A 19,381-nucleotide genomic window follows, 5' to 3' on the forward strand; every position below is an offset into this window, starting at 1 on the left:
CCTTTTGTTCTACCTTTTTCTTCCTACAGGTATGAATTTTTCAATGAGTTGTATCACCGTTTCCTGCTCACTCCTAAAATAAATATGAAATGCCTCTGTTTGCAAGCCTTGGCCATTGTATATGGAAGATGCCACGAGGAGATTGGCCCATTTAGTGACACTAAATATATTATAGGGATGTTGGAGAGGGTAAGCATTTTTAAAATTACTGCACACAATTTGGGAGAGCACAGCAGGCATATTGAAGTTTGTTTTTTGGAATTTCAGCTAACAGTGCCATGTGGCCATTGGACTAAGAGGACTAGACTAGTTCCCTAATTGTTCCCAAGGTGCCTCATTCCCAAACCCCAGGAAGCTTCTGCCTGACTTAGGGTGGGAGGTGCAATGCTCACAGGCGTGACATCAGCCCCACACCCCCAAAAAATTGCCCTTACAAGCTGCTGTTTCTTGCCCTAACTGTTCCCCTACGAAAAAATTCACCGCACACCACTGATTGCTATGGTGAGATGTCATGGTTTAATTCTAGCCTCCTCTGAGGTTGACCTGTTTCTCCCCGCTCCCACATGGCTTGGGGGAGTTTCAGAAACTCCTGCTGAACCCTGACTCTCTTTTTTTGGTCTGAATTGGGGTTTCTGCTATGACGCTATGTTTTAAAACCATAGTTAGTGTTCAAGCCAAACTTCAGCAAAATTTCTTGTGGGAGAGTCTGGGAGAAAACTAGGCTTCTTCACAATAATGCTACTTCTGAACATGGTCAGTGACCTATGGTTTGTCCTTTAGACTTGTACTTGAAGAAAGTTTTTTTTAAAAAAACCAACAACTTATTTTGAGAATTTTATAATTTACTGAACCTTTTTGAGTTACTTTAGAATGGATGTGATTAACTGTAGCATTTGCACCTTCAACTTTTAAGGAAGCTAAACAAACGGTGTAAACTTTTAAGTATAAAAAATGACAACAAGCTTTTTGTGTTCTGCCTGGTCAAGCAACACATCCGTGTTGATCCTTTTTTTTATTGTTAAACTTTAGTCTTGCAAGCAATAAAATAAAGGAGCTAAAATGGTATATTTTGGAGAGCAATCCCTACAGCTGCTTCAGTTCTGGTTTCAGCTGTAGATCTGCTTTGCTTTTGTACATCCACATTTTAGTAGATCACTTTCTAGGACTGATAGTATAACAGTAGATGAATGTTTATTTTTGCTCACAGATTTTGGAGATAAGAGGATGATTGCGCCTTCAACATAGCAGCATATTTAATCTTAAATAAATAAATAAATAAATAAATAACATTGTAGCACATTTCTCAGACTTTTTCCTATTTAAAAATGTTTTGTATTTTTCTCTAGTGCACTGATAGACTTGAGCGGGACCGATTGATAGTGTTCCTTAACAAGCTGATTCTCAACAAGGTGAGCGACCTCGCATTTCTGCATAAATTGTGCCATTTTTAATACATTTTAATACATGCACAGCAGCATTTATTGTAGCTTGGGGTGCTCATAAATGCCTCCTTCTCCACACATCTTGCCGCTCTCTTTCATTTGTGTATTGGAATTGGAGGAGATATTACAATTTTGATCAATAATCATGTCATTAGATATGTTTAATTGCTGAGAGGATATTGCATGTCTTACAAGGAGATAATAATAAGAATAATTTTATTATTTATACCCTGCCCATCTGGCTTGGTTTCTGCAGACACTCTGGGCGGCATCCAGCAAAATGTAAAAAACAATAAAAAGTCAAACATTAAAAACTTCCCAATACAGGGCTTCCTTCAGATATCTTCTAAAAATTGTGTAGTTCTTTATCTCCTTGACATCTGATAGGAGGGTGCCACTGTCGAGAAGGCCCTCTGTCTGTTTCCCTGTAACTTCACTTCCACTCAACGTTTTCCTTATCTCACAAAGGATACGATACTTTTGGTTGGACAATTGTAAGCCACTCTAGTTTGTTACCCTTTGAATCACTAATGTTGAACAGAAAGACCTATAAAAGTCTCACCAATTATTTATTTGGTATTTGCTATTATTCCACCCCTCTGCAATGCAGGAATCATTTGCCCAACGTGGGGCTCCAACCCATGACTCTGAAATTAAAAATCTCATGCTCTACCAACTGAGCTACCCCAGCTGTCAGTCCACTGGCTTTAAGAAAGTATTTTAGATGCTTCATGGACAAACACGGTTCATATGTGTGTTTTTTATTTTACCTGTCCTGATCTTTTAGAGATAGGCTCAGCTAAAAGTCCCAAATCCGTAAAACAAATTCTATTCTTGCATTAAGGAGTAAGATAAAAATAGACATCAAGGGTCCGTCCCCCCCATTAAAATTGATATATATGGCTCTTAGAATATATCTGTGAATAAGTGTGTGCTAATTTTAAAGGTTCTGACGTATTTGTTTATGTATTTGTGTGTATTAGTGTCATTAAGTAGCCTGTCTGGCTAATTGTGTAGTATGAAGTTAATGGATTATGCTTAACTAAATCACATAATCTTGTTATCTTATGTTATAACTGAACACATGTGACAGTTGTTTTCCCTTTCTTGCAGAAAAATGTCAAGGAGCTCATGGATTCAAATGGCATTCGGATCCTCGTGGACCTCCTTACCCTCGCCCATCTGCACACAAGTAGGGCAACCGTGCCATTGCAAGTAGGACATCTTTAGTTTCTTTTCCTTCCATGTATATAATTTAGGAGTGGGTTATTAAAAAGCTGCTTAGCCACATTGTAGTTTCTATGAAATAAGCTTCAAATCGAAGCATTTAGTGCTGTGAAAGTAGTTCATATGTGTGTTGTTTCTGACTCTAAATGGGGTTGTGGTTGTTTTTCGTTTTTAAGAGCAATGTAATTGAAGCATCACCTGATATGAAGAGAGAGAGTGAAAAAGAGTGGTACTTTGGCAATGCAGACAAAGAGAGGAGTGGTCCATACAGCTTGAACGAGGTAACTTTTCAAGTGGCGGTTGCGCCTTTTGAGTCAAAGGTAACGAACACAAAAAGCGCAACGTTGTTCGAGCAACCTTCCTCACTTTGGTCCCCCTCAAATATTTGGGGCTCTCGCTCCATCAGTCCCATCCAACGTGGCCAATGATCAGGGAGTTTCAGAGCAGCATGTCAGGAGCGCACCAGGTTGAGAAAGGCTGTGTTACAGCATGCCCCGTAACACTTGCGGAAAGGATGTGCTTATAGATATATCTCATTTGGTCATTGTTGTTCTTGGGAATTTCAGCTTCCACAAATAACAGGTATAATTTCAGAGCCAGTACATGCTGTGTGGTTTGTATGGTTTGCTTTGGAGTGGAAATGTCCCACTTCTTGGTTGACAATTCCCTAAAGGTGGAGCACCTCCCATTAATCCATTTGGGCCTGCAGAACTGGGAGAATTGGACAAAGAATGGCTGGCAGGGTGCGCCAAATGGATGTTACAATTTCTTCCTGACTGGCTTTTGGGGGGTTTTTTGTACTGCGCATTTGCTAGCAACTGCTTTTTAAAAACTTAGTCCTCTTAGTCATTTGGCACTATTTGCATTGCAAATGTCTTCCATTTGTGGCCTCAGTGGATCCGTAAGCTGTTTGATTGCCCATTTTGGTTGGGTCAAAAGCTCTTAGGTTTGCTAAAATTCTGTGGTGCCTTGATATGATATCTAGGGATTGGTTGTTTAAAGGGTATGGTAGTGTCGGAATGAAAGTGCCTTCAGCACAACTTTTGCAGACATAGTTTTAAAAAGACTACTGCATTATGGCATTCTGTTTTCTCTGTGGCAATCCATTCCTAACATAGATGCAGGAACTGTGGACCAAAGGGGTATTGACTTCCAAAACCAGGTGCTGGGCCCAGGGCATGGATGGATGGCGTCCGCTGCAAGTTATCCCTCAGCTGAAATGGTGTCTACTTGCCACTGGACAAGCTGTGTTGAATGAGACGGACCTTGCTACACTTATCCTCAACATGCTTGTCACAATGTGTAGCTATTTCCCCAGTAGGTAAGGTGTAAACAATGAAGTTGGGTAGGTGGGGAGTTGGGAAGGTAGGGGGTTGGACTAGATGATCCTTGGGGTCCTTACCAACTCTACAGTTCTGTGGTTTTCTTTTCACGCAAACACCCATAGCCTTTATTCACCCCCTACACAGTTCCATCGACCCAAGGAGGTCCGTATCAACCACTTTGAGGGTAACCCTGTTTTACAGTACAAGCTGGCCATTGTGCACTTCAAACACTGATTAGGGAAACCTCTTCCCTTTCAGAGACCAGGATAATGCCATTATAAGGCCTTTGCCCAGAGTGAAGAGGCTCCTTTCAGACAGCACTTGCCTTCCTCATATCATTCAGGTAAGCTGATCTACAGTCTGATCGTCAAGATTTAGATGGCTTGCTTTTCAGCATATTTTGCTTTTTGAAAAGAAAAGAAATCTTGGAACTTTGATTGGGAGCAGTAGCCCTAATCTGAAATGCACAGTTTAAAACCATGTTAAGTTGTTGTTTTTTGCATTGCAGCTGCTGCTGACCTTTGATCCCATTCTTGTTGAGAAAGTGGCCATATTGCTTTTCTACATCATGCAAGACAACCCACAGTTACCTCGCCTTTACCTCAGTGGAGTATTCTTCTTCATCATGATGTATACCGGTTCCAACGTGCTCCCCGTTGCAAGGTGAAAGCAATAATGTTTAGCATCTGTTGTATGTTTACTTAAACATAGAGTTTCACACCAGCTAAGTGTAAATGCAAAGGATATTGCATTTGTTTCTGAAAGATTGTAAGTGATAAAATCGCTTTACACTTTTCCTCCCTGGACCATCTTAAGGAAACCAGGCTACATTGTATAATGGTGATAGTGAGGGGTCGTTTGATGAAGAGAGAGTCCCTAGGGACTGTATTTAGTGCTAAATGGCCAGTGAGAGCCCAGGGATCAGACGGGTTAGAGGGCAGGTGCAAGTTTTATAGTCCCATTAACTTGCATGCTGAGCTCATGCCATTGAGCTAAAAGTATATATGAATTATTTTCTAGGTTTTTGAAGTATACACATTCGAAGCAGGCCTTCAAGTCTGAAGAGGTAAGCAGCAATTAATATTACAAACGAAACTGACAATGCTCCAACAAAACAAGTCAGTACCATGTATGCGCTAAGTATAAGCATTTAAACAGCGAAAATGTCTGTTTGGGGGGGTCTTGTTGCTCTCTGAAACAACTCTCTCTCTTCAGAATGTGCTGGATCCTTTTAAAAGGCAAACTGACAAAAGTTTGTTGCGCTGTTAGCTAAACAATGTTTAACCAAACAGTTGGAAATATGTAGCTGAATTTAGCGTTAGGAAGTTTTGGTAGGGATGAGTGTGGAGACAACTCTTAAGCGTTAAATGCATTGGTAGTTGTGCTGCTGCGTTCTGGATTAGTTGTAGTTTCCGGGTCACCTTCAAAGGTAGCCCCACGTAGAGTTTGATTGTGTTTTAATGTATTTGATATTTGATGTTAGCCGCCTTGAGCCCGGTCTTGGCCGTGGAGGGCGGAGTATAAATAAAAATTTACTTACTTACTATGGAGAGGGTGGAATAATGTTTAGCATCTGCGTTTGGACTCTGTGCCTGAGGCTCCTAACTCTTTATGTATTGTTGTTGTTTTTTTATAATAATTTTTATTAAATTTTTCCTTTTACAAATTCGCCATCTCAAACAATATTCACAAATTTCAGCTTTTTGGACTTCCACCAGCTTCTCCACCAATCATCCATATTTTCTATTTTTGTGCATTCTCTAAATTTAATATTGCCATTTAATATTATCCTTTCAGTTCTATTTCTTTTTTACAATACATCTTTAACTTTCACAAAGCCTCTTTAAATCCCACTAGCGTTGTCTGTTCATCACATATGCTTTTCAGATAATCTGTAAACTTTCCCCAGTCCTCGATGAACTTGTGGTCCCGTTGATATCTAATCTTCCCAGTCAATTTGTCCAGTTCTGCATAGTCCATAAGTTTCATTCTCCACTCTTCAAGGGTCGGTAACTCCTCTTGTTTCCATTTTTGGGTCATTAATATTCTTGCCGCTGTTACTGCATATTGAAAAAGTTTGTAATCCCTTCTATTTATCTGTCTTCCTGTTATTCCTAACAAAAAGGCTTCTGGTTTTTTTACAAATGTGTATTTAAACATCTTCTTCAACTCATTGTATATCATTTCCCAGAAACCCTTTACCTTCTTACATTCCCACCACATATGGAAAAAAGATCCTTCTTTTTCTTTACATTTCCAACACTTATTACATATTTTGAACATTTTTGCTAACTTAACCAGTGTTATATACCATCTATATACCATTTTCATAATATTTTCCTTTAACGCCGTGCATGCGGTAAATTTCATATTTTCATTCCATACTTTTCCCCAGTCAGCCAATTGTATATTATAACCAAAGTTTCTGGCCCAATGTATCATAACCAACTTTACCTCCTCATCCATCGTTTGCCATTCCAACAACATTTTATACATTTTTGACATTATCTTATAATCATTATTTATTATCTCTATTTGAAATTTCAATTCTTTTTCGGTATATCCACTCTCTTTTAAGTCCTTTTTAAACAACTCTTGATGTATTGCAAGGGGGTTGGACTAGATGGCCCTCAGGGTCCCCCTGCCAACTCTGTGATTCTGCAAGTTGTGCTGCACATAGTGGCTTCTGAAAATTAATACCTCCATTATCACAAAAGCAACCAGTAAAGACGTGCAAACGTGTGTTCATTTCATTTTCACACTTACATCCCGACAACTTCTTCTTTTTTTAGATGAAGGGGCAAGATATAGTTCAGAGAAGCATTCTTGGGCATATCCTGCCGGAAGCTATGGTGTGTTACTTGGAAAACTATGAGCCAGAAAAATTTTCTGAAATTTTTTTGGGCGAATTCGACACTCCAGAAGCTATTTGGAGCAGCGAAATGAGGTAATTTGATTTATACACTTCCAGCAAAAGAAGTGGGTTCCCCCCCATTAACACCCCCCTTTTTTCAGTTTGCTGACTGTAATTAAATTCATCTGATATTTTTGTGACTTGCCACAGATAACAAGGTTTAATGGTTTAGTGATCTGGAAGAACGTTAGTGATTGTTTGCTTCAAAATGCCTTTTGTAATTCACAGGCGCCTTATGATAGAGAAGATAGCTGCTCATCTTGCTGACTTCACCCCTCGTCTTCAAAGTAACACAAGAGCGCTTTACCAGTACTGCCCAATACCACTAATCAACTATCCTCAGCTGGAGAACGAGCTGTTTTGTAACATCTATTACCTCAGGCATCTTTGTGATAAACTTCGGTTTCCTGACTGGCCAATTAAAGACCCTGTAAGTCAAATGTCTTGCACTCTTCCTCGTTCTGCAGCAAAGCAGAATTGAAAAATAAAAAGGGGAAATAAGTCAAAAGAACTGCGAGAGCCATGACTGCTTTACTGGCATCTTGAGTGTGCCATGATCTTAACAGGTCTGTTTTAAAGTATACAGTTTCAAAGCCAGTTAAGTTTAAACAAGGAGTGTGTTCAATGTGGTGGGGATGTACGAAAGCTAAGGGATATTGGAAGATGATATACACAGAAATAAAAAAGATGCTGAGGTTGACATTCCCCCCCCCCAAAAAAAAACCCCGAAATGTTCTTTTTGGGTATGATAGAGGGTGAGATACCTAAGAATGCATTAAATCTTGCTCTTTATGCAACTGCTGCGGCCAGAATAGCCTATGCACAAATGTGGAAGGACAAACAGTCCAACAAAAGAGGATTGGCAGAATAAGTTAATAGAATATGTGGAGTTAGTGATGTTGACTGCAAAGATAAGAAACTTGGGAGATTTATGAAACTGTTATAATTCTTTAAACAATCTCCAAACAATCTCTTTAAACAATCTTATAAGAGAGGAGTGGGAAAACTTTGGAGATTGTTTAAAGAATTATAACAGTTTCATAAATCTCCCAAGTAGGACTAGATCGACGAACAGCAGCTAAATCAATTAGAAGGTAGAGAAAGATGCGTATCACAGCTAAGAGTAAAAGGGAACCCATGGGAGGGCTGGGGTGGGAAAGTCAAATAATGTATTTTTATTTTATTTTATTTTATTTTATTTTATTTTATTTTATTTTTTTATTTTTTGAGTATATATACCGCCCTGTACCTGGAAGTCTCAGGGTGGTTCACAGAAAAGATCCCAGCATATATAATCAGAATAAAAACGAGGATAAATTGTGAAATGGATGTACCAATTTACTGTTAAAGCATCAATGAAATTAAAATAAATAAAGGAGTATGTTCAAATTTTCAAATATAAGAGATAAAACTCCTATATTGCAGGTTTTCTAATAGAGAGGAGGGCCTAGGTGGCTGAGTAATAGCAGCTATCTCCCCCTTCCTCTCCTCCCCCCTCCCCAGGGAAGATCTGGAAGTTACATTAGAAGAACTCATTTGGAATTTTCTGTCTCCCCACCACCCCGGCCAGGTTAAACTCTTAAAAGATACCCTAGATGCTTGGAAGAAGGAGGTGGATAAGAAGGCGCCCACAATGTCAATAGATGATGCTTATGAAGTTCTCCATCTCCCAAAGGGACAAGGACAGTAAGTTATATGCTCTTTGGTTCCACTGACATTTTAATATAAATGACCCTTAGCTCGTGTATCTTGCATCATTTAAACTTGGTTGCCCTCTGATTTAAGTTCCAGAACCGGAAGAACAGCTGGCATGGCTGAAGTTTTGTACAGGAACGATAGTATAATGGTTCAGCATTGGAGCACCTCTATTTCAGACCAGCCTGACCTATTGATTTGGAGGCATATCGGTTAACTAAAGCGCAGGAGCCCACATAGCAGTGTGCAGAGAGGATGGGGAGGGGGAATCCAGTTTCCAAGACCGGATTGCCATAATAGTGCTGAAAAGTCACTGAAAATGTACCATTAGCGCTGCCACCCCAACTCAACATTAAATAAGAGACAGACTGGCCTAGATCTTATGGATAACATTTGTAGCTAACTCATAAAACGTGCTTTGGAAAGTGACCTAAAATCTGCCGTTCAAAATAACCTCTGCCAGAGTTTAGTTTGAAATCTATGTTACAGTTTTTTTCCCTGACTGAAAGACAGCATATTGAATCCTAGGTAAGCAAATTCTTTATGTATCTGACAGGCACGATGAGAGCAAAATCAGGAAGGCTTATTTCAGACTGGCCCAGAAATACCACCCTGACAAGAATCCAGAAGGTCGAGTAAGTGCTATGTATTAAATATATAGGATGTATTGGGTCAGATCTGGTGTCTGAGCACAGGCTCTCTACTGTATACAAGGATCTACCCCAGTTACTGCAGTGCGGGGAGCAGGTTCAAGTGTTCATTTGTTCAAATGTGCAGAGTCACTCCTTTTATGTCATCAGGACAGCCCATTTGTGCACAAATTCCTGCATAATAGAAGTGCAACTGTTTGTTTGCTAAAGCTCTTAAATATATATATATTTACATCAGAAAGGGGAAACAGTTTTGAGTTATGGACCCCATAACATTCCAGTAGTGGAAGTTGCCAGGCCCACACACAATCATATTCATTCTCTCTCTCTCTCTTTTTTTTTTTAAATGATATTTATTGGGGAAATTTTTTTTTTAAATTATACACACCCAAAGAAAAAACAAGACAGAAAAATAAAAATAAAAAAAATAAAACCATCATTCTCAAATTCTCCACTTTCAATACCTTCTTTCTTTGACCTCCTCCTCCTCCCTTTTCTTGTTTCCTGATTAATAATAATCGCAGCAAATCCTTCCCTTAATTCATAATATTCTATCATTACATTACCTTAATCTATTTTCATCTTATAGAAAACCTTAAAGTTTAAAGTTTAAACCTTAAATCTTATTTTTACCAACTTCTCCTAACCATAACATACTTACTTAATTCTGTAGACATTTTTACAAGAGCCAAGTAATTTCATCTCAACATTTTTCTAACATTCATCAATTTTATAGAACAATCCTAATGATAAAAAAAAGAAAAAAACAATCCAATCTTCAGCCAGCGTCCCTTCCTCCTGGTCCCGGGTTTTGTCAGTCCTTTTTATCCTATTAATCTAGCACATTAACCTGGTAATCTTATATCCGAGGCCCTCAAGTCTCTTCCATGTACCTTCCGCAGCTCTTCTTCATATTTTCCTTTCATTCGTGGGAACTCCAGCTTGGTAATGTTTTGGACCCTTTTCAACAGATCAGCCCCTTTTCCATAGTCCAGACTGGACTCCATATGATATTTAAAAACATGTTCCAGATTCCCTCCAAAATTGAGAGCCCCCACAGCTCCAGACATCTGACGGCCCATTGCCAGACTTGAAAAGTCCAAATCTCCCTGTGTAGGGGGGTCTGTCCAGCCCCCCATTTCCAAACCTAACCAAACTTTATCATTCCAAGTCTGGTTTTTTCCAAGTTCATTTGTCAAATCCAAAAATTTATGTTCCTGCTGGGCCGCAGCTCCCTCCATCTCTGGCGCCCAAAATTCAGCAACATCCTCTTCTTTCAGTTGTTCTGTCATGGCACACTCCTGTTTTAGTTCCTGAGTGGGCTCCATATAATTTCCCACTACCTGTTCAAAGGTTCTGGTCACATTAGTCATCAAATCCATCTTCTGGCTTAACTGATCCAATACGGCATTTATTTTACAGAGAGCACCCAACAGTGCTTCTGAAGATATTGTCCTGCAAGGTCACAAATCCTTTCCCACGGTTGTAATCTGAGGCAGCTGCAAGCTCCCAGGAATTAGTTGCAATTTCACAGTCCCCCTCTAGGGGAAAAACTTCTGGTTGTTCTTTCTTTTGAAAACAATAGCAACAAAGTTTCTTTTTTAAGATATTTTGTCCATATTTGTCCTTTTAAAATGCGAAAGGAAACAATGGAATCACTATGTTTCTCTTCTTTTAACTATCTGTCAGAGAAATTTGTTTCTGGTCAATGAGCTTCAAACGTCAATTCTGACACCCCGCTCCAGGATCAGGACGGTGGAAAATTACTTTGCTTTAAACTCACTTCTGCAGGTTTAAACAGCCCAAAAAAGATCCCCCTTCTTCTCCTGCTGTCGAAGGGGGGTTCAGCGATTTTAAATGATGAAAACCAATCCTTTGAAAGTGATTTTCAAAGCTCTAGTTTACGTTGTCTTTGCTTTGTTCTGGCTACAAGGAAACGGAAGGCTGACTTCCTGTTTAGACCTTCCCGTTTCAGTACCAAATTAGGGTAAATTTTAAGTCCAAATTCCTTTCTATTTCGCCAGTTCTTAATTAAGGTCCAAATGTTCAATGTTTCAGTTCTCACGGGTGGTTATTTTAGATGCCAAATTTTCCCAGGAAAAAGGCAGCACTCTCCGGCAACGGCTATGCGGCTTCGCTCCGCAGAAAAAGCAATTGACTCGCAGCACCGCGCCGCTTCCCCCTTGTCGCTTCGGAGCCCGTTAGTGGGTTCCTTTGCAGGTTGGGGGGGCGCTAAGGGTGCCCGCCGAGTCCCACGGTCACAGGCTTCATCCGCCTGTGATTTCGAAAAGGGTCCCCGCTTCGCCGCAGCGGAAAAGACCCGTTTCATGCGGAGCTGGTCCCTCCAATTCAGAGGGAGTCCCCCATTGCCGATGGCGCCACCCCGGAAGTCCATTTTCTCTCTCTCTCTCTCTCTCTCTCTCTCTCTCACACACACACACACACACACACACCTGTTTCCCATGGTAACAGAGGCATAAATTTCATTTTTAGTAACTCCATTCAAGTTTCACCTTCCATTTTCTTGTGGGGGAAAATAGCTCTCCCAATGCCCTTTTTATCTGTCCTTCCTGTGCGAATGTGGCAAATCTCTGTAATCCCGGCAGAAGAATGTAAATGAAGTCAGCACATCGCTGAACTGGAAACCATTAACCGCAACTGTTTTGAGCCCCAAACTTCATAATGTAATTGCATGCCCAAAATTGTATGGACTACTTTTAGCATATCTGCCAGGAATACAGGTCTGTTAATTTCTCCCTCGGCTTTGATCTGATTGTGAGGGAAGAAGTCGTAATTGCACAATTTGCACAACTTCAAAGACCCTTTCCCTTCCTGCTGTACAACTTACGGTTGGGAGGGGACTCTGAAATCTGACTGCAGGTCTCATCCCTGCTTTACATTAAGTAATCCTTAGCCAAATACTGGAATACTATGTACGATGCTGTCTGCACACGTGGCTGTTCTGAATAGGCTGTACTTAAGTTTCTTGTTAACTCTGTTGTCCTACTGTGTGTGTCTGTATAGGACTTTTCAGAGAAGGGTATGGTATAAAAGTCAGAAAAACATTAAAATAGCTCAAAATTAGAACCGTGTCTTTGAAGAGTATGTAGTAGAAGAGAGTCTCAAAATCCTGGCCTGTTCCTTTTGCAACATCAGCTGATTTATTTTGAGATTGGATTCATACCTGCTTCCTTACGTGCATTGTATTTGCAGGATATGTTTGAAAAGGTGAATAAAGCGTATGAGTTTTTGTGTACCAAGTCAGCCAAAGTGGTGGATGGTCCAGATCCTGAGAACATAATTCTAATTTTGAAAGCTCAAAGCATCCTTTTCAACAGACACAAAGATGGTAATTATACTTAGCATCTGAAGACGTAATTTTGTTTTGTGAAATATTAAATCTCATTTATGTGTTATTGAAAACTTTGGGCCTATTTGGCAACTCACTGGCTGCAACTGATACAAATAATGTGGCAAACTATCAAGCTCATCACCTTGGTTTTGTTGGAGAGTGGATTTCTGAAGGAGGGGAGGCCCCTGTACTTCTGGAGGCTACAGTCCAGTCCAAAATGGACATTTCTTTGAATGCAGTTAATACACTTTTTCCAGCAATTTAAAATCAATCCGTCTCCACTGATTAATAGGTGGACTTTTGTTGGTAGAAAACCTAGGGCTTGTTCTAAGGCAGAGAGTCTGCATTCAAAACAGAGCCTTGAGATCCCATTTTCCAAATGCTGCTGAGATTCACCTGTATACTTCCCGAGGAGCTGCCCAGAATCTTGGGGAATTCAACCTCTCCTACTTGTTAGGAACTAATTTGTTTAGTGCATTCTGTGTTACACTTCTCCTTTCTCCTGTGTTGTTAGCCTTTGAAGTAAGAAACCATAAAAATAATTTGTTTGGTATAGAATAAGTGTCACCATGAGACTGATTCACATGTGAATGTTAATTCTTGGCATTCTTTTCTTTTCAAGATTTGAAGCCTTATAAATACGCAGGCTACCCCATGTTGATTAAGACAATCACAATAGAAACTTCAGACGACCTCTTGTTCTCCAAAGAATCTCCCCTGTTGCCTGCTGCTACTGAGTTAGCTTTCTACACTGTCAACTGCTCAGCACTTAATGCAGAAGAACTAAGAAGAGAGAATGGTATTGAGGTAGGCTCAAAATCCTCCTGTGGCTTATGTTTTGCAGAGAGTGAGTTTTATTCTTCCTTTCTATTAAGCTCTGGTTTGCAAAATGCATTTTAATAACCCTTTTTGGCTGGGTGTTGTCTGCAAAGCCAGCTTTTCCTCATATTTTCTAGCTATCTGTAAGTACATCTCAGAACTGCTGTTGCTGACTATTCTGTAAGCTTGCATAACCAGTGCTGAATATTTCATGTATTTGGCTTAATTTGCCTAAGAATAAGCAAGTAGATTGTTATTTAAAAAACACAAATATTAACTTCTAACTTAATATCAAGCAAAAGAAACAATAATTGGGCTTCTAAGAAATGTTGTTAATATTACTCCAGATAATTTCAGATTATTGGTTTGGCTTAGAATACTTGAACTTCTCTTTCTCTAACAAGTAGGCATTTGAAGTATTAAATTTTACATTGTGGCTTTAAAATGGCATCCCAAAATTTGTAGAGAAATATTTGCTAAATGAGAACAATCGTTTCAGCTTTTGCTGCTGACAGTGTTCAGGGGTGAAAATGTCTTTTCTATCCCCACAGATTCTGCAAGAGGCTTTTAATCGCTGTGTTGCTGTCCTGACACACTTTAGTAAGCCAGATGATATGTCAGTTCAGGTAAGTGTTCAGAATAATCCAGTAATGGAGGATTTAGCATATGTGTGAATGTGAACTAAAATGTGAACTGGCCATAGGAGACCAGATTCGGGCAACTGTTCTAACTATTTACACTAACATGGTTCTCACATCATATTAAAACTGTAGATAAAATAAACTATGGTTTAATGTGAATAAGAGCAAACATTGGCTACCTGCTCATGGTTGGTTTGGAGAGAAACAAACCACCAGTCTAGGCTCGGATAGCACAAGAAGCTATGGCTTTTTTTTGGTAGTACAGCGGCAACAGGGGAGGAAGAAAGCACCTGCAATTTCAGTGGTGCGTACCAGCATTCTGCTTATTCTCATTAAAGCATAGTTTCTTTTTAACGATGGAGATACCAAAGACTGAACCTGAGAACTTCCACATGCAAAATGTGTACCTTACCATTCTCCCATTTTGCCACAGCCCTTTCCTGGTGCCAACATTAGACACTTCATAAATTGAAAAGAAGTAACAATGCTTCACAAGACTGAAAGAAGTAATCACTTGGCAAATTACAGTGCTTTGTCTGCCTTCCAGGGAGCTCTTTATCATTCCTTTTCAACTTCTGAAGCGTGTATATTTGTAGTGCATCTTATTATACACTGTCCCAACGCCATATGACTTCGCGTTTTTCACTTAATAGGTGTGTGGGCATGTAAGTAAATGTTACAGTGTGGCAGCCCAGTTTGAAGATTGCAGAGAGAAAATAACTGAAATGCCAAATACCATCAAGGATCTCTGCAGAGTACTGTATTATGGCAAGGTAAGCTCTTGTATGACTCCTATCTTCCTTTTCTAGCCTCCCATTTCTGTAGAACCTCAGGAGTGTCCATTAAGTGGATGCAATCATTTGGGCCTATTGCCTTCCTTTTGAAAGCTGTAGAACTTCCTGTCAGAGCCCCAGTTCGCATAAGGCTTCTTGAGGCATGTAGACAGTTTTGTTTGCACATTGTCCAATGGAATGTACAGACACAGTCCTTCTGTTTACCCTATTATATTCTTATTTATTCTGTTTCCCCTATTATGTAATGTGATTAAAGCTCTACACTGCAGAAGCAAGAAACAAAAAGTGTGAAGAACGTGCCACTATTTCATTTTGTCATTTTTACGTCAGAAACACCGCTTGTCTCGTTCCTGCTGAACTGAAGCATTTCTCACCCAAAGCAAATGTTTTCTTTCCTACTCAGAACATTCCCCGCGTGGCTTCCCTAGGGGTCGAGTGTGTCAGCTCCTTTGCTGTGGACTACTGGCTACAGACACATCTGTTTCAAGCTGGAGTTCTGTGGTATTTGCTCGGCTACATCTTCAACTATGATTACACACTAGAAGAGAGTGGGATTCAGAAGAGTGAAGATTCCAATCAGCAGGTAATGATAATAAGGAACTGTGAATAGACTGCTGTACTTTAAATATATCCTGAGCAGCATTTCTAAGATGGCTGTAGGAACTTACAGTCATTATCTTAAAAGCAAACACATTGCTTAATGTGCTGTGCTTTTAGGTAAAATTTTGCATGTGTGTTGTAGCCTTTTTTGTGCGGTTCAAATGACATTCTCAAGATCAGTTGTGCTTGCTTGTGCCAAGCTTTGATCCAAAGAGAGAAGGAAGTTTGAAGAAGGGAACTTATTTATATTGTTAAAAAAACCCAACACATCCCTCTGCAGCACCCACAAAGCCCCTCTAGAGAGTTAGAGTACCCTCCTGAATAGTGCACAGTTGGGGTATAAGGAGACACAATGGCAAGTGACAGTTGCCCCAAATTGGGCAATGACATTTTTGCAAGTTGTGTCCATTTTATTTTGCAGTATTGCTTGTGAAGGAGGGGTGGTCTGGTTTCCTCACCTATTCAGAAAATCTAAGCATGAGATTGATTCCCTATTTTCTGCTAACAGGAAGTAGCCAATACCCTTGCAAAGCTTAGCCTCCTTGCTTTGAGCCGTCTTGGCGGATATCTTCCCGGAGAACAAGCTACACCTGAAAACCCAACCATCAGAAAAAGTCTTGCAGGCATGCTGACGCCATATATTGCAAGAAAACTTGCTGTGGTCAATCCTGCCGAGGTACAAGAACATTTTAATACCCACGTTAATGTTTTTCCGCTTTTCTTGACGTATGCTGAGCATGAAAATTTAGTAATGGCAACAAAGAAAATTATACAGCCTTTAGTGTCTTAGAAAAGGAGTCTTGATTGAGGCACTTGCGAGCACCTTCAGTTCTCTGTGTTGCAGCCAATGGATTTTTGTTTAAGATAGCGGAGTGTTAATAGAGATGTGTGGATTTGTACAGTAGTCATCCTACTATTTCTAACTTGTCGTGTCTTTCTTGCCAGATACTAAGAGCTATTTCACATGATATTGGTGCTACAGTATTTTTGAGTGATTACTGCATATGGCAAACCAGGAATATTTGTGTGTGTGCGCACGCAAACATAAGAGAGAAACAGTGCTTGCTGCACTCAATAGTTGCAGGATAGAGACTGTTTCAGATTACTTCTGTAGCGCTTGAAATCATAAAGTGTGCATCTAGCCAGAGCTGGAGTTTTTCAGAGCAAATTCCAAATAGACTCGTGTTAAAGAATAAATAAGAGGAAATAACTTGCACATTGAGAAAGCTAGAAGGGTTACAGTGGTCTTGTAGTGGTATTAAGCTGGTTGGATGTAGATGCTGTAGAAAAAATGAAATATTCGTCCTGCATTCAAATCTGTTTTGCCATAACTGTTTCTTAACCTAGATTCTGAAAATGCTGAACAGCAACACAGAAAGCCCGTACCTTATTTGGAACAATCGGACAAGAGCTGAACTCCTTGAGTTCTTGGAATCTCAGCAGGAAAGCATGATTAAAAGAGTGAGGCACTTTTTCAAATTGTCGGGCTGGCTAGTTGGGAGTTTCTGAGGCAGGGAACTGAAAGAAGCAGCAAGTAATTCTTGTCACTGCATTTGTCAGAATCATTAAACCGAGGTGTACAAAAGCCACACGGCCAGCTTCTTTTAATGTACCAGGCCACAAAAGTTTTGTGTCCTCCCATGGGATTTATAGATTTCATCCCCTCATTTCTCCATTTATGGTCTCATGTTGTAAACAGCATCCTTTCACAAAAGCATATGTAAATAACTCTGATCCTAATTCGCCATCAGTGAACAGAAAGGCTCCTTCAGTTCAGACATGACCTAAAACCAGGAGAGGCTCTTGCTGGCAGAGGTGGAGGAGACAGTTTTTCCTGATTCCTTTATCCCCTTTGTTGCATCTCATATTGCTCTGGATGGAGAAGATGTTGAAGCAGCACAAGGGGCTGAGGAGTGACTTGTTTTCCCTCAGATATTTGCCCTCAATTGAGTGATCGAGAGCTCTGTCTTTGCCAGTAGTACAGCTCAGGTGTTGCTTAGCATCTTCTTCTTCTTTAGCAATCACTTGTAGCTGAGTACGATTGTCATACATATTCGAGTTCTGCAGCTGGGGTTAAAAGAACGATTTCAACCCAGCATGCTTTTGGTTGCAGGATTCCTGTTGCAGCACCACACGTGTTAAAAGATCATTGAGGGTTAAAGTGCAACCTGTGCAGGAATTAGCAACAGCCATGGGAAAGGACAGAAGTAATAGATATCTTCCCAAGTGCTGGCCAACTCTCCTCCTACCTTCACCTGCTTACATTTCTAGCCTTTTCTTGCAAAGTAAATGAGAACTGAAATCAAATTCTGTCCCCGCTTCATGTCTCCAAGCTTAAAGTAGACAATTCATATTGGGGGATTGTACTGCTTTTGCGTCCATTCGGCTTAATGTTTTTACTATGGGAAGCTGCAAATATATTCAATTGATTTTTACTTTCTAAAGGGTGACTGTGATAAAAGCTATGGATCTGAATTCATCTTCAGCGATCATGCAAAAGAGCTTATTGTAGGAGAGATTTTTGTTAGAGTTTACAATGAAGTCCCCACATTCCAGCTGGAGGTAAGATTCTACTTCTTGTTATTTGGTAAAGTCTGTTGGTTGTAAATTGGTTAATCCCTTTTTTCTTCTTCTTTTTTTGCATACCAATACGAAACGTGTTAGATATTTAAGCTCCTTTCCTTGTCAAAATATAGGATGTACTAATTTGTTCTCAGTAAATCATCAACACAGCAGATACGTTCAGAGGATCTATATCCATTCCCTCTGAATTTTGTTACATGTTTGTTATAGCTCTTCCTTTGTTAAAAAATTCAAACGTCGGGAAAGAAATGTTTTCAGAATGGAGTAACCCTATACTATAGAACTTCCCAGACTTTTATATAGCAGTCTTACCCTTCCTTTGTTATAATCTTGTGAGGAAGCCTTGCTATGTGAAGCTGAAACACTACTGGTGATGTATCCTGATAGAGCATTTGATTGTTCATCCCTTAATTGTAAATAGTTTGTAAAATATGGATACACTGTGTTAAGCAGCCACAACAAAATGTTTCTTTCCTACCTATCTTTTTAATTTTCCTTCTTGCTTGTTACCCTACAGCTTCCGAAATCATTTGCTGCAAGCCTCTTGGATTACATAGGCTCACAAGCCCAGTACCTTCATACATTAATGGCCATGACTCACACAGGGAAAGTGGAGTCAAACCAACATGGAGAGAGGCTCAGAAGGGTTGAGATGGCCTTGGAGGCTCTGAGAAATGTAATAAAACACAACCCAGGTAAGCGAGGCATGTTGGACACCTTAAACATTCCTGTCGAACAAAACCTCACTTTAGATTTTGGATGTTTTAGATGAATGCTTAGTCGTACAGCTTATCACCAAACTAAAATGGCTGTTTAAGCTGATTAAGGTGGGGGGGGGGCGTTATTTAAAAAATGTTTTTAAGATAGCTTTGCTTGAAAGTAAGTGCCTTAGTTTCGTCCACTTTAACCATAGCAGCTGTCTTTCTCCACGCAGGTTCAGAATGTGAATGCATAGGTCACTTTAAGTTAATCTTCTCCCTTCTGCGTGTCCACGGAGCTGGTCAAGTCCAACAGCTGGCTCTGGAGGTAAAAACCAAAGTGATAAAAGTTTCTTGCCACAGGAGAAAGTTCTTTACTTCGGAATATATTGTGCAGATTAATCAAAGCGGTGTTCACTTTTATGACAAATGTAAGGACGTTATTTTACACTCAGCCAGTAACAATTCTGGTTTTGGGTTTTGTAGCTAGAGAATGGGAGTGCAGGGCATCAAAATAGCTACCGCAAAGGTAGGTAAAGGTAAAGCTACCCCTGCCCGTATGGGCCAGTCGTGTCCGACTCTAGGGTTGTGCGCCCATCTCACTTAAGAGGCCGGGAGCCAGCGCTGTCCGGAGACACTTC

General features: G+C 40.0%; 1 protein-coding gene across 5 annotated transcripts in view; it reads left to right on the plus strand.

Annotated features, from left to right (window-relative positions):
- Nucleotides 1-19,381, plus strand: part of DNAJC13 (DnaJ heat shock protein family (Hsp40) member C13) — a 62,370-nt gene that overhangs the window by 31,818 nt on the left and 11,171 nt on the right. For all 5 annotated transcript variants that reach the window (XR_008327093.1, XM_053359335.1, XM_053359334.1 and 2 more), the window contains 22 exons: nucleotides 30-189; nucleotides 1,347-1,409; nucleotides 2,556-2,657; nucleotides 2,846-2,950; nucleotides 3,788-3,990; nucleotides 4,253-4,337; nucleotides 4,503-4,657; nucleotides 5,015-5,060; nucleotides 6,787-6,941; nucleotides 7,137-7,338; nucleotides 8,479-8,594; nucleotides 9,160-9,238; nucleotides 12,467-12,602; nucleotides 13,228-13,412; nucleotides 13,976-14,050; nucleotides 14,719-14,838; nucleotides 15,263-15,442; nucleotides 15,968-16,135; nucleotides 16,807-16,920; nucleotides 17,905-18,021; nucleotides 18,560-18,737; nucleotides 18,977-19,068. Coding sequence is in view for 4 of the 5 variants with exons in the window: in XM_053359335.1 (XP_053215310.1) it covers nucleotides 30-189; nucleotides 1,347-1,409; nucleotides 2,556-2,657; nucleotides 2,846-2,950; nucleotides 3,788-3,990; nucleotides 4,253-4,337; nucleotides 4,503-4,657; nucleotides 5,015-5,060; nucleotides 6,787-6,941; nucleotides 7,137-7,338; nucleotides 8,479-8,594; nucleotides 9,160-9,238; nucleotides 12,467-12,602; nucleotides 13,228-13,412; nucleotides 13,976-14,050; nucleotides 14,719-14,838; nucleotides 15,263-15,442; nucleotides 15,968-16,135; nucleotides 16,807-16,920; nucleotides 17,905-18,021; nucleotides 18,560-18,737; nucleotides 18,977-19,068 (2,836 nt within the window). In the remaining variant the exon portion in view is untranslated. The remainder of the gene's footprint in view (nucleotides 1-29; nucleotides 190-1,346; nucleotides 1,410-2,555; nucleotides 2,658-2,845; nucleotides 2,951-3,787; nucleotides 3,991-4,252; nucleotides 4,338-4,502; nucleotides 4,658-5,014; nucleotides 5,061-6,786; nucleotides 6,942-7,136; nucleotides 7,339-8,478; nucleotides 8,595-9,159; nucleotides 9,239-12,466; nucleotides 12,603-13,227; nucleotides 13,413-13,975; nucleotides 14,051-14,718; nucleotides 14,839-15,262; nucleotides 15,443-15,967; nucleotides 16,136-16,806; nucleotides 16,921-17,904; nucleotides 18,022-18,559; nucleotides 18,738-18,976; nucleotides 19,069-19,381) is intronic.

This window comes from Podarcis raffonei, chromosome 12 (genome assembly GCF_027172205.1).
Source record: "Podarcis raffonei isolate rPodRaf1 chromosome 12, rPodRaf1.pri, whole genome shotgun sequence".
NCBI classification, from domain to species: domain Eukaryota; kingdom Metazoa; phylum Chordata; class Lepidosauria; order Squamata; family Lacertidae; genus Podarcis; species Podarcis raffonei.